Consider the following 14,032-nt stretch of genomic DNA (forward strand, 5'->3'; position numbering starts at 1 on the left):
GTGTTGTCAAATATTTTAGTTTGAAAAAACATTTGAAATTGAAGTGCTGAGTTTTTCCTATTGTAGGCACAGTTATAATCTATCATAAGAACCACTTCCAATTTTTGATGAAGAAATTGCAGCAGACAATCAATCTTTCAAACCAACTTAAGCAATTTGACCAAGTTATCTCACAAATACTCAAAAACAAACTGCTCAATTATTAGATTAAAGATGTTGCCAGGTTATTTGATTGAGTTGTGAATGGCAAAATGTGCCAAAGAGATTTTGCAACTCAACATTCAACTTCAAGATCATAACAAAACACATTTAAGAGATTGAACTGTCAGTCACTTGCAATAGCACATTTTAACACAGAAGGAATCATCTTACCACCAACTAATTTATTCCATTTTAATATCAACAATAGGAGATTACAGTTTTGTTACTCAACATACTGCACACTACTAGTTTAAATAGTCAAATAATCTGATTACCATCAACAGTCCCCTTCCTCCTCCAACTCCATTTCCCCAAAATGCATACATTTCATTAAAAGTACTGCTTGCATGAGCATCACAAGTTTACAAAGTAAAACATTTCCCACGGTCCCTTATGACAAATATTACTAAGGCACATTACAAACATATGTTTAGACTCAATATTCAGCCATATGATACCTTGAGTCACGAGTTTGCAAATAAATGAAGTAGCCCATTTGCTTTTAGCCCTGAATGGAACCGCTTAACATGCATCATTGATCAGATAGAAGAGACAACTGTGCAACGCAGCTGACCAATTTTTAAAAAAAATTTGAAGTATTACAGTTTTCTTAATTCATCTGGGTGAAACAGAGTCATCTGACAGTCTTCCCTTAACTTTTCTTTTTACACTATATACTTGCACAAATTTAAATGAGTTTCATTACAGGGTAACAGTTTAAAACAGAATCCAGCTCCTGTAACTCATAATAGAAAAACATGAGAAGAATAGTTAGTTGTAGATTAGGTGAGGCAGAAACTGGTGATAAGTCTGACATTCAGATTCATTGACTTCAAAAAGCCGGGCATACAAACAGTTGACGTGATACATTCCTTTTCATCCTGGTGCTAAAGACAAGACTTTGAATCAAGCTTTATAATTAAAGCAAGTCAAAAGTGGCTAAAGAGAACAATGTATGGTATAGTCACAGGTGTGTAAAGATTTAAAGTGGCTGGTACACATATCAATAAGACAAGCCAATATTTCAACTTTTTGGCCAATCCTGTTTAACTGATCACAGCTAGTTAAGAAACTTTAGCATGACACTGAAGTGAAAAATAATCAATATTCATTTAATTTACTCCATTCATATGAAATAATGGAGATTAGTAAACCACCTCCTTCCTTCAAAAACAAACAGTCAGATTCAACAGAGGGGTGGAAAAAAAATATACCCAATCATACAGTCACACAGGCGTAATCTTCAGTGTCCTCACCCCACCCTTCCTATAGGAATCAAAACTGCTAGCATACTTTGACCTGCCAGGGTCAGTCTATGGAGGATCATTAGTATATAAAAGCTGAAAAATATAAATTTTCAGGAACAAATCAACTTAGCTCTAAAAATTTCCAGAAACTGTCTGCTACTGGTCTGATCTTAAATTTTAATTCACTTCCTCTGAGAGTATTTGTATTTTTTTTGTAAATGTTTTGCATCAGTTGAATCTAGTGAATTTCTACTGACGGCCTCAATCCAAAAAGTGCAACAGATTCAGAGAGTTATAAAATTGAAATAGAGGGGTAAAGGCCCCATTACATCTTTGAACTTTTTATCCAAAAAAAGTGTTTGCACAAAATAGAACTTTGCTGCTATACATAATTTTCTGAAATTCTTATGAAAGATGCCATGTGGAAGGAAACTTCTAATTTGCAGTCTCCTAACACAAAAGATGTAACCCCCTCCTCAAAGAAATATAGGTCACGTATGCTTTAAGAGACACTGAACATTTCAGTAGAATTAAAAGCACCTACACAAAAAGTGCAATGGACTCCATTTAATAAAGTTACTGCAAAATAAAGCCTGGTTGAGGAGGACGCTGTCCAGCTTTCTGAGCGACTGGTGGAGGACAAGGTGGCCTGTACTGTAGCGGATAACCTAATTGAGATGTGGAAATTGGAGCACTGTTTCCAGATCTTGGCAGGATAGAAGGGAAAGCAGCAGGTACTGGATAAGGAGGTACCGATTCCGCGCCCAGGGCCGCACTTGTGAATGGAGTGGGAAAGGCACCTGGTTGAACAGGTGGGGGTGGTGGAACCCTCCTAGGCATAACAGTGGGAGTGTTTGATTCTGTGGAGTAGGAGTTCTGATTTGTTTGTACTGGCTCAGGTTGTTTCGGTAGCTGTGGCAACCGTGCTTGATTTAGCCCCGGTCCTTTTAAGACAATCTCTTGCAATTTCTCAATTTTTACCCGCCGCTGATGAGCCAGTTTCCTTTTATTCTGATATTGCTCAATGAAAATGTCCAATGGCATTTCACCATCCAGAAACTCCTGAGCCATGATCTGAAAATGAGAGATTAAGACCATCAAGAGTTTTCTCAATGCCAATATTTTGCAATAAAGGAGAAAAACAAAACATCAGTGATTCACACGTCTTATTGCATTACAAAACATTCATATGAACAGGCATAACTAATCTTAACACGTAGAACAGATTCACTATAGTTTAACTACTGGATTCAAAATCACATTGCAATCACCAACTTATCATAGAATATCTGTTCCAAATATATTCTTCAATACGCAGACTTTAAAAGGTATTTAATACTGTCAAATCACAAGTGTACCAGTTGTTGCCCACATGCACATTGCTTGTTTTGTAACTAAAGATATTATATTTTATTTGAATATGGAAATTTTAAAATGAACAGGAAGAGGCTCTGTCTCTAATTCAGTATGACTTCCTAGCAAGAACCTTGCTTCCTGCTGTGCAACCATATAGTTTTACAATGACTGCAATGAAATTTACGTTGCTGATGTAATATGCACTATAGACTTGGTCTCTACCTCCTTCAGAAATGCTTAATTGGGAATAGATACTAAAACATGACCTAAAACAAAGCTGAATGAGACTGACAACCCTTTGTCAATCATGTCAAAACATAACACACTTATCTTTTTAAGAAGGCACTGTAGCAAATATTCCATTTGTAAGTGGAAATAATGATACAATTGAAGAAGAAACTATTTTTATCTTTAGTAATCATTGGCATTTTTCTTCCACATAGTTTCTACACTGAATAAATGAACTGAATGTCAGATTTTTGCAGATAAAATATTCACAGCTCATGAGATTAAGGGGAAAATCATAGCTTAACCCAAACTTACTCTCAGCTCCACACAGACTTGTTGCAATATGAACAGGAGTGGGAAGCCAGCATGAATATATTCCTCGTCCATAGCCCAGGGACACCAAACCCAAGTACTGAGTTTAATTAAATCAGTAAACAATAGCTTCAGCTTGGGACTTCCTCAATGTTTCCATCTTCCTCAGTAACATAACTTGTGCTGCAGTTACTCATTGAACAAACTAACTTTTTTAATTAAATGCTCGAATCGTGAGATACATTTACCTCAGTTTCCTCTTCAATTTTTGCTCCTTCTGTTTGCAGCAGAGCAAGTAGTACGTCTAGTGAAGTCCCACCAGATTGACTATCTGTACAGAAAATAATAATTTTAATGTCAGAATTTTCCACAAATCGAGTTATGTTGGATATTTTGGTAAATAGATCAAAACAATTTACTTGCATTTAAAGCAGTGCCCTGGAGTTTCAAAGAACAAGTTTTGCAATAATTTAAAATGGGATGAATTTAAATCAGCATACAGAATTAAACCGACTCTGACCTGGGTGAAAAGTATACAAATGTAAGACAATGAATGGGAGGATTAGTTTACATGACCCCTCTTAAGCCTGTACTGCTATTCAACAAAATCAAGGCTGATCTTCAACCATCATGCTATTTTCCTGCCATAACAATAGATTCCTTTAGTGTCCAATATATTTAATATATTTAATGTCTGAGCACCCACAATCCTCTGGGGTAGAAAGTTCCAAAGATGCACAATCTTCTGGAGTGAAGAGATTTCTGTTCATCCCAGTCCTAAACAGTCAACACCTTATGCTGAGATTATGTACCTTCATTCTAGACCCTCCAGCTAGGGAAACCAGTCGCTGACTCAAACATGGTTCAATGATACCATCCATCTCTCATTGAGCATGGACATATTCTACTCAATTTCTCCTCTCAGGACACCTTCAAGCAAGGAGCAATTCTAGTGATCCTGTGTGGCACCATCTTTAAAATAAGTATATCCTTTCTTAGCTAAGGTGACCAAAACTGCACACTGTATTCCAGGTACCATTTCAAAGCCCTACATAATCACAACTGGACTTGTTTACTCTAGTACTCCAAATTCTGTACAATAAACACTGAAATACCATTTGCTTTCTCAAATGGCTGCTGTACTTGTACGTTAACTTTGCGTTTCATGTGCAAGGTCACCCAAATCCCTTTAAACAATGTTTAACAGTTTCGTGTCATCATCAGCTATTTCTGTTTTTCTCTACCAAAAAGTTAATTTCACATTTCCTCATGTTGCACTCAATAAACACTCAGTTAGGCAATATCCCAGACAACATCAGAAATGGTACATTGGAGAAAGCCTTTTGAAAACCGAGAAACATTGCCCTTTTTGGTTTCCATTATATATTCTGAAAGTTACATCCTCAAAAAATTGTTAGGTGCAATTTCCTTTTAAGTCATGCTGACTCCACCTAGTCACATGATTTTCCAACCACTTTGTTACCATTTCCTGAATGGCTAACTCCAGCAATTTCACAGATGGACGTCAGGCTAACTGGCAAGCAGCTCCTTGCTTTCTCCCCACCAGCATATTCCAAAATCTAGAGAATTTTGGAAGACCAGAACCAGTGTACAGTGTACAGACTATTTCTATTGCCACCTCTTCTACAGCCATATGATGGAAACCATCAGGTCCAGGCCAGTTGTTAGCTTTTAGTCTCAGTAAAGAAAAAAAAAAAAAAAAGTGCTGAAGAAATTAATTACATTAAAATTCCTCACTCCCCTCGTTTCCCCACTACATCTGGTATTTGCATACATCTATGAAAACAAATACAAAGTACTTGGTTATTTTCTCATTCTCAGTTATAATTTATCATAACTCAGACTTTTAAAGGTTTTTTGTTATTCGTCTATTTTAATTTTTAGCAGTTGTTACAATGGGAGAATGACTAGCTTCTCACTGGTTTACCCATATCCTGTTTTCGGTCTTTATCAATCCTTTGGTCATCCTTTGCCAATTTCTAAAATGACTCCAGTCCTCTACTTTACTACTACTTCTGGAAACATTAAGTATATTTTCAAGCCAAAACCATTCCTAAGTCTCTGATTAGCCACAGTGAATCGCCTCTGCAATGGATCATTTATTCCTAAATGAAACACATGTATGGAGATTTGTGAAGTATTTTTAAATGTTCATTATTGCTCATCTACTGTCAGATAATTTAACTTCCCAATTCACCCGAGCAAACTCACCCCTTATATCTTTGTAATTGATGTTGAAGACCCAGACTCCAGATTTGAATGTGTGTATCAGTGGAGCTGCATGTGATATTCTAATAGCATGATCAAAAACAGCCTGTTCCCTGTTTGGTTGAATGCATATTGTTTGCAGGAACTGTCTTGAATATATTTTGTGAAGCTCTTCTCTAAATACTGTTGTCAATTTGATTTGTCCAGTCTAAAATGAAAATTAAATAACTTATTTGATTATCGAATTACCTTTGGCTGCAAGTTCCTCTTCTTCCTTGGGTAATATTCTGTCCAACAGTATAGCTACTGTTAGAGGTTCTTTCAGCTTCTCCCAACAGTTTCTTGTTCTTATACCCCACCCATATGAATTGAATTCCCATTCCTTCCTCATTAATATCTTAGCCCAAAATTATAGGATGTTTCCTATTCCATTCCTATAATGTTTCCCTTGACTAATTTCCCACCCACCTCCCCAAAAGTATTGTTGTGAGGGCCCTATAAATTAAAATCCCTCTCCCTACTCTACACATCCAATTTTCTGGTCTGTTTAACCCAAAGTAATTTGGCACGTGGCTCAAGGTCCAGACCTAGCTCCTCAAAATATTCTCAGCCGAATCAGTAGCACTAGAGTCCTAGTGAAACTTGAAGTTTGTGGCACAAAACTAAGCAGCCAACTATATCAATGCTGGCTTTTTTTTTTTTAAAAGAGCAATCCAAAATGAATACCACCAGCTTGCTCACTTCTATAGTTGCTCTGCTTTAAAGTGTTCATTCATCTTTTGCTAAAAAGCGATACCATCTGCCTCCGCAACTGTCAGAGACAAACACAGGAAATCTGTCCTCTTATTCATCCCCGAATGATTTAAAACAAAATTTCCATAAAACATCCAATTGGTCTTCGCTGTTCCAACTGAAACAGCATCAGTGTCTCATTTTTCATAAGGAGAACGCAGTATCAACAGCACCTTTTTTTAATGGCTTTAAACCCCTTTAAAAAAGTTTCTTTTTGATTCACTCATGGGATGTGGGCATCGTTGGCTGGCCAGAAAATTTGTTGCCCGCCCCTAGTTGCCCTTGAGAAGGTAGAGGTGAGCTGCCTTCTTGAAGTGTTAACAGTCCAGGTGCTGTAGATAGACCCACAATGCCATTAGACCGGGAATTCCACAATTTTGACCCAGTGATTGTGAGGGAATGACGATATATTTCCAACCAGGATGGTAAGTGGCTTGAGGGGAACTTGCAGTTGATGTTCTGATGTATCTACTGCCCTTGTCCTTTTAGTGGAACTGGTTGTGGGTTTGGAAGATGCTGCCCCAGGATCTTTGGCAAATTTCTGCAGTGCATCTTGTAGATTTTAGAGACTACTTCTACTGAACATCAGCAGTGGAGCGACAATAATTATGGATGTGGTACCAATCAAGCAGACTGCTTTATCTTGGTTGGTGCCAAGCTTCTCTAGTGTTGTCGAAGCTGCACTCATCCAGGCAAATAGGAATTACTTCACCTCACTCCTGATTAATGCCTTACAGATAGTGGACAGATTTTGGGAAGTCAGGCGGTGAGTCCAGTTCATTGTTTGGTCAATGGTGATCCCCAGGATGTTAAATACGGTATGGTGGTGGTGGTTGTTGGGGGTGGGGGGGGCGGTGGTGGACGAGAGGAAGGCTCCATAATGGTGACACCATTCAATGTCAAAAAAGGTGCAGCTGTGAGATTGTCCTTTATTAGAAATGGTCATTGCCTGGCATTTTTTGACACAATTAATGATTCCATTTGCCACTTTTCATCCCAAGTTGGTATAGTGTCCATGCCTGGTTGCGTTTCAGCACGAGCTGCTTCAGTATGAGGATTCGCAAATGGTGCGAAATCATGGGCAACTGTCCCCGCTTCTGACCTTAGGACGAAGGGAAGGCATTTGATACAGCAGCTGAAGATGGTAGGGCCCAGGACACTCTTGAGGAACTCCTGTAGAGATGTCCTGGAGCTGAGATGACTGACCAACAACCATTTTCCAATGTGCTATGTATGACGAGCTATTGGAGAGTTTGGCCCTATTCCCAATGACTCCAGTTTTGCTAGGGGTCCTTGATTCCAAACAGGGTCAATTGAAGCCTCGATATCAAGGGCTATCATTCTCTCTCCACCTCTGGAATTCAGCTCTTTGGTTCATGTTTGAATCAAGCTGTAATGAGGTCAGGACCCGAGTGGCCTGGTTGAACCCAAACTGGGCGCCACTGAGCAGGATATTGCTGAGTAGGTGCTGTTTGATAGCACTGTTGATGACACCCTCCATCTTACTGATAATGATCAAGAGAAGACTGATGGGGCGGTAATTGGCCAGGTTGGATTTGCCCTGCTTTTTATGTAAAGGACATACCTGGGCAATTTTCCACATTGTCTGGTAGATATCAGTGCTGTAGCTGTACTGGAACAGCTTGGTTAGGGGTGCAGCAAGGTCTGGCGCTCAAATCTTCAGTATTATTGCTGAATGTTGTCAGAGCCCATAGCCTTGGGGTTTTCAGGATCTCCAGCAGTTTCTTGATATCATATAGAATGAAATAAATTGGCTGAAAACTGGCATTTGTGATGCTGGGGACCACTTGAGGAGGCCAAGACAGATCATCCACCAGGCACCTCTGGTTTAAAGGGTGAAGCATTCGCAACAATCTGATCTTTTCCATTGATATGCTGGGCTCTCCCATCATTGAAGATGGGATACTCGAGAAGCCTGCTCCTGCAGCGAGTGGTTTACTTGTCCACCGCCATTCACAACTGGATGGAGGCAAGACTGCAGAGCTCAGATCCATTGGCAGTGGGTTTGCTTCACTCTATCACTCACTGCTTATGCAGTTTGGCACGCATGTAGTCCTGCTTTGTAACTCAATCAGGTTTACAGCTTATTTTTAGGTATGCCTGGTGCTGCTTCTGGCATGCCCTCTTCTACTCTTCATTGAACTACGGTTGATCTCCTGACTTGACGGTAATGGTTGAGTAGGGGGATATGCCAGGCCACGAGATTGCAGATCGTGTGAGAGCACAATTCTGCTGCCGATGACCCACAGCTCCTCATGGACCCGTCGAGTTGCTAGATCTATTTTAAGGCTACTCCATTTAGCACAGTGATAGTGCTGCAGAACACGGTGCAAGGTATTCTCAATGTGAAGGTGGGACTTCATCTCCACAAAGTATCGGTACAAGTGACCACTGCACAGCCTATCATGGACAGATGCATCTGCAGCAGGCAAATTGGCGAGGATCAAGTCAAGTACGCTTTCTCTCACCACATGCCTAAAGACCCAGTCTAGCAACTATGTCCTTTCATACGGAACCAGCTTGATCAGTAGTGCTGCTGCAGAGCCACTCTTGAAGGAGGACATTGAAATCACCCATCCAGAGTATATTCTGTGCCCTTGCCATCATCAGTGCTCCCTCCAAATGTTGTTCAATGTGGAGAGCAGAGAGTCATCAGTCAAGGGAGGACAGTATGTGGTAATCAGGTTTCCTTGCTCACATTTTACCCAAACCTCCATGATGTCCAGCACCAATACTGAAGACTCCCATGGCAACTCCCTCCTAATTGTGCCATCACCTCTGCTGGGTCTGTCCTGCAGGAGAGGCAGGACATAGAGGGATGGTGATGGTAGTGTCTGGGATATTGTCTGTAAGGTATGATCCTGTGAGTATGAGTAGGCCAGGCTGTTACTTGACTTGTCTGTGAGATGGCTCTCCCAATTTTGGCACTTGTCTCCAGATGTTGGTAAGGAGGACTTTGCAGCGTTGACAGACCTGTTTCTACTATTGTCATTTCCAATGCCCAGGTGGCCTGTCCGGTTTAATTTATTTTTTGAGACTTTGAAATGATTGATACAACGGAGTGGCTTGCTAGGCCATTTCAGAGGGCAATTGAGAGTCAACCACATTGCTGTGTGTCTGGAGTCACATGTAGGCCAGGATGGCAGATTTCTTTTCCTGGAGGAGATTAGTGAACGATATGGATTTTTCCTACAATCAGCAATGGTTTCATGGTCATCATTAGACTAATACAGACGTTACTGAATTCAAATTTCACCATCTGCCGTGGTGGGATTTGAACCCTGGTCCCCAGAACATTACCAGAGATCCTGGATTATTAGTCCAGCAATACCATCACTAGGCCATCACTTCCTCTTGGATGTCAAAAATTCTACTACGGAATTGTGGTTTGACTATTGATTAGCGCAAGATGAATTTGCACAAGACAGACAGTCTCCTATGGCACCGTACACAAAGTCAAGACCAAGTGTAGTTTTTAGAATAATTTCAAAGTGGAATGTTGCAGGGGACTTAAACAGATACAAAAAAGTGATGTGGTTGAAAAGGGGAAACAACTCAAATAGATGGGACAATGAATCAGGTTATTCCTAATCTAGACTATTTTGATTAATTTTTTTGTTGGAAATAATGTGTTTATAAAGAGGGGGTGCCCTCCTGCCCTCAGCAGGAACCATGTTGCATTCCAAGGTAAATTTAAAATCATTGTAAAATTAAACTAAATCTAAAGCAAAACAGCCAACATGCTTCAAAACAAAAAGGGGTTTGTTTTCTTGTATGTGACTGCAACTTCAGTTTCTACTGCCGAAAATTGAATGTAGCTAGTTCAGAGCCCACTAAATTAAAAATAATGCTGAACTGTTTAACAAGAACTAGCATTAATAGCTGTATCGACAGACCTTTTCTCCTGGCTAGCACAAGTTTAATCTAAACAAGATACATTATAAACATCTTGCTCAGCCTGACCTCCACAGTTGGAAACAAAGTCAATTGTCCTGACTGATAAATGTTGCGAAATACCTTTCATACCAGATGTATTGGAATACGCATTCACCTTGAAACGTGAAGGGAGAGGTTTTCACAACCTACACACATTGGAACACTGACTATAATTAGATGTTCACGGGGTGGATTCATGCCAATGTTTCCCCAGAAAGTTTCAACTTTAGTTATGCTGTGGTGATAAACTGGTGACAAAGGTATTAGCACTATCTAAAGGGACAGTAGTTGATGGGACAACAAAAACCATCCCTGGAAGTAATTACCCACCTTTCAATAAGTGGCAGTGAATAGAAATCTAGAGGTAAAAAAGAGTGGAAAATACTTTCTACATTACATTTTTTATTTTATAAAAAAAGGCAAGTAGGCTCAACATCAAATATTGGTTCTCACTGAATGTCTCAAATTTCTCACTTCACTAATTACAGGTATTTCTCCTATAAAGTGACAGTTGCGTTCTTGTAGGACCTCGCTCTAGAAAATTGCCATAGAAAATCATGTTACAAGGAAATCACTATACCTGTACACCAAAAGTTCACGGTAGCCAAACAGCGTCCACTATTCATCAATTGCATTACAGCTAATTTGCATTAACGAAACACATACTATCGCAGAAATATCTGTACTGCTAATCTAGGTTCACATAACTAAATTGAAAACCAAAGTACATTTTGTTACATTGGAGCAAAGTAAGTTTCCTTTCAAATATCTTTGAAGGATTAGAGTGAGCACTTGTAACTGACTCAATGGCTAATAAAAACATGTCGATCATAAATTAACATTTCCCCACTAGCAGCGGTTACCTATGTTGCGTAATTGGTAGGATGTAGATTTAGATCACATGATTCTAGCGTTTTTATCTAATTAGTACTAGAGACTATCAACACTGTTCCTGTACTAATGTAACATTCAACACCACAGTATGGACAATGATCTCTAGATTTTCCCTAAATTTTGAAGCAATTCATTAACCAGCTTACCAAAAAGAAATATGCACTCAAAATAATTTCCTCTTTTTTTCCTTTAATCTGCTAAATTTTTTTCCTTTTTTGCTGTAAGTCAAACAAGCTGTGTTTAATCCTGGTTACTTTTTAAACAGAATTCTTTTTTCAATAACTTTTCTCTCTGCTTGTACGTCAAATTTTTACTTCCACTTACACATTTACAAATTACAAATCTTGAGCCCATGTTAATCTCAATAGTCATAGAGTCAGAGATATACAGCACGGAAACAGACCCTTTGGTGCAACTTGTCCGTGCTGACCAGATATCCTATATAAAAATCTAGTCCCATTTGCCAGCATTTGGCCCATATCCCTCTAAAGCCTTCCTATTCATACACCCATCCAAATACCTTTTAAATGCTGTAATCGTACCAGTCTCCACCATTTCCTCTGGCAGGTCTTTCCATATTTGCACCACCCTCTGCATGAAAACGTTGCCTCTTTAGGTCTCTTTTGTATCTTTCCCTCTCACCTTAAACATATGCCCTCTAGTTTTGGACTCCCCTACCCCAGAGAAAAGACCTTGCCTATTTACCCTATCCATCCCCCTCATGATTTTATAAACTTCTACAAAGGTCACCTCTCAGCCTCCAATGCTCCTGGAAAAATAGCACCAGCTATCCAGCCTCTGCCTAAAGCTCAAACCCTCCAACCCTGGCAACATCCTTGTAAATCTTTTCTGAACCCTTTCAAGTTTCACAATATCCTTCCTATATCAGGAAGGCCAGAATTGCACGCAGTATTCCAAAAGTGGCCGAACAGTGTGCTGTACAGCCACAATGTAACCTCCCAACTCCTATACTCAATGCATTGACCACTAAAGGCAATCATACCAAACATCATCTTGATAATCCTATCTACCTTGGACTCTACTTTCATGGAAATATGAACCTGCACTCCCAGGTCTCTTTGCTCAGCAATACGCCCCAGAACTTTACTATTAAGGGCATAAGTCCTGCCCTGATTTGCCTTTCCAAAATGTAGCATCCCACGTTTATCTAAATTAAACTCCATACCAACAGACTGGAGGTAGCAGATGTGTCTCCAAAAACATCTGTGGATCAACAACTCAAATGCTAGGAACTTAATTTGATCAGCCAGCAAAACAATCTCACTTCAGCAAAAGATGTTGCTGCCTTCCCCACTTTAATGGTGATTATGAAGAAATATGATCAGCTGCATAGTTAACAACTGGATAGCACTGCAAATAATTTTGTGAATAAGAAAATGTTCTTGTGGCTCACAACTGATTCTATTACTAATTTTTGTTTGCTAACACTGGTGCAGCAATATCTTGCCAAAATAGTACATTATTCATATATCATCCTTGATAGGAGAGTCCAATGCATGGGCATCATAGGACAACCTAATAGTATCTGCAACTTGCATTTATACTGTGGAATTCCAGCATGATTAGTGCATAGCTATCAACAGCTAAGAATTCCTGACCATGTTCTTTCGTTCTGCTCAGGGTGTAGACGGCCATTGTAGTGGCCCTACTGCTACTGTCGTGTCAATCTTAGCACAGACAGAAGGTCAAACCTATGACGTTTCTTGACACCATCCCAGCTACCATGGATAAGGTGCATAGTTTCTAAACTCAATTTTTCAACTCAAGTTTTTCAAGAAAAAAAAAAAAAAAATCAGAATCTCCATTGTGGTTGCAGTTCAGTAAAAGTCTCTGGTTTTCCAGTTACTATGGAAACATTTCTCACATCACAATTTAGATGGGTTAGGTTAGCAGAAGCTGGCAAGTATTGTCATGGCTCCATATCACAATCTTTACTAACAGGACCAGTGAGATGAATTAAAATATTATTTGTTTTCCTTTTAAAATGATACTTGTGTGCCACAGAGGCTGTCAAATCAACATCAGGATAAATTATGTATTTTCCATACCAAATGCTAAACACTTGGGAAATCTCAGAACTTTGTTATTTGCTTACATTTGCTGAAACACTGCTCGCTAGTTTAGTCCTCCCATGCCAAGGATGTTGTTGGTCACTGATGTGCTGTGATCTTGGGCCACTGCCAGTCACCTCTTGACAGATCTAAAGCAGCACATTTCTCTTTGCTTCAGTTAGTGGTCAGCATGAAGCAATGCAGAAATGTATTAACAACAATAAAGTTTCCATTTCATTTCAAAACCAAACTAATGCTACAAAAGTCTTTTTAAAACAAAAGCAGAAAATGCTTGAAATATTCAGATTAAGATTGCATCTGAAAGAAAGGGTTGATGTTGCAATCTGATGCTCGCGTGCCTAGCTTTTTCTATTTTTATTTCAGATTTCTAGTATCTGCTCTATTTTCCTCAGGTCTTCAAAAACTTCTTTCTGCTTGACCTTAATAACCGTAGTTACTTCAATGCCTTGCATGATTATGGTCTGAACACAGCGCCATACTTTTGCTTCCAAACTGCATGAGTTAACCTCCAATGGAATTCACAGTGGCTACTAACAGAACTCAGAATGACTGTCTAAATTAAGAAATAAAAATACAGAGTTAAGAATGGATATAGGACTGGACCAATCAGCACAATGAACAAACCCTAATGGCTGGTAAACTTTGATCTCTAATGACACAAAGATGCAGAATTATGCTAATCTACAGAGTTTTTTTTTGCATTTCTATATTTGATTTAGAATG

At 39.2% G+C, this 14,032-nt stretch overlaps 1 protein-coding gene across 1 annotated transcript; it reads right to left on the bottom strand.

Moving 5' to 3' along the window:
- Positions 1–379: 379 nt before the first annotated feature.
- Positions 380–3,838, bottom strand: LOC125485971 (vacuolar protein sorting-associated protein 37B-like). Its single transcript, XM_048611618.1, has 2 exons — positions 3,593–3,838; positions 380–2,522 (listed from the first exon to the last, which is right to left on the bottom strand). Exons 1-2 carry the CDS (start codon positions 3,767–3,769, stop codon positions 2,025–2,027), a joined length of 675 nt encoding a protein of 224 aa, XP_048467575.1. The 5' UTR covers positions 3,770–3,838; the 3' UTR covers positions 380–2,024.
- Positions 3,839–14,032: the final 10,194 nt, after the last annotated feature.

This window comes from Rhincodon typus, chromosome 24, assembly GCF_021869965.1.
Source record: "Rhincodon typus isolate 14 chromosome 24, sRhiTyp1.1, whole genome shotgun sequence".
Taxonomy (NCBI): Eukaryota; Metazoa; Chordata; class Chondrichthyes; order Orectolobiformes; family Rhincodontidae; genus Rhincodon; species Rhincodon typus.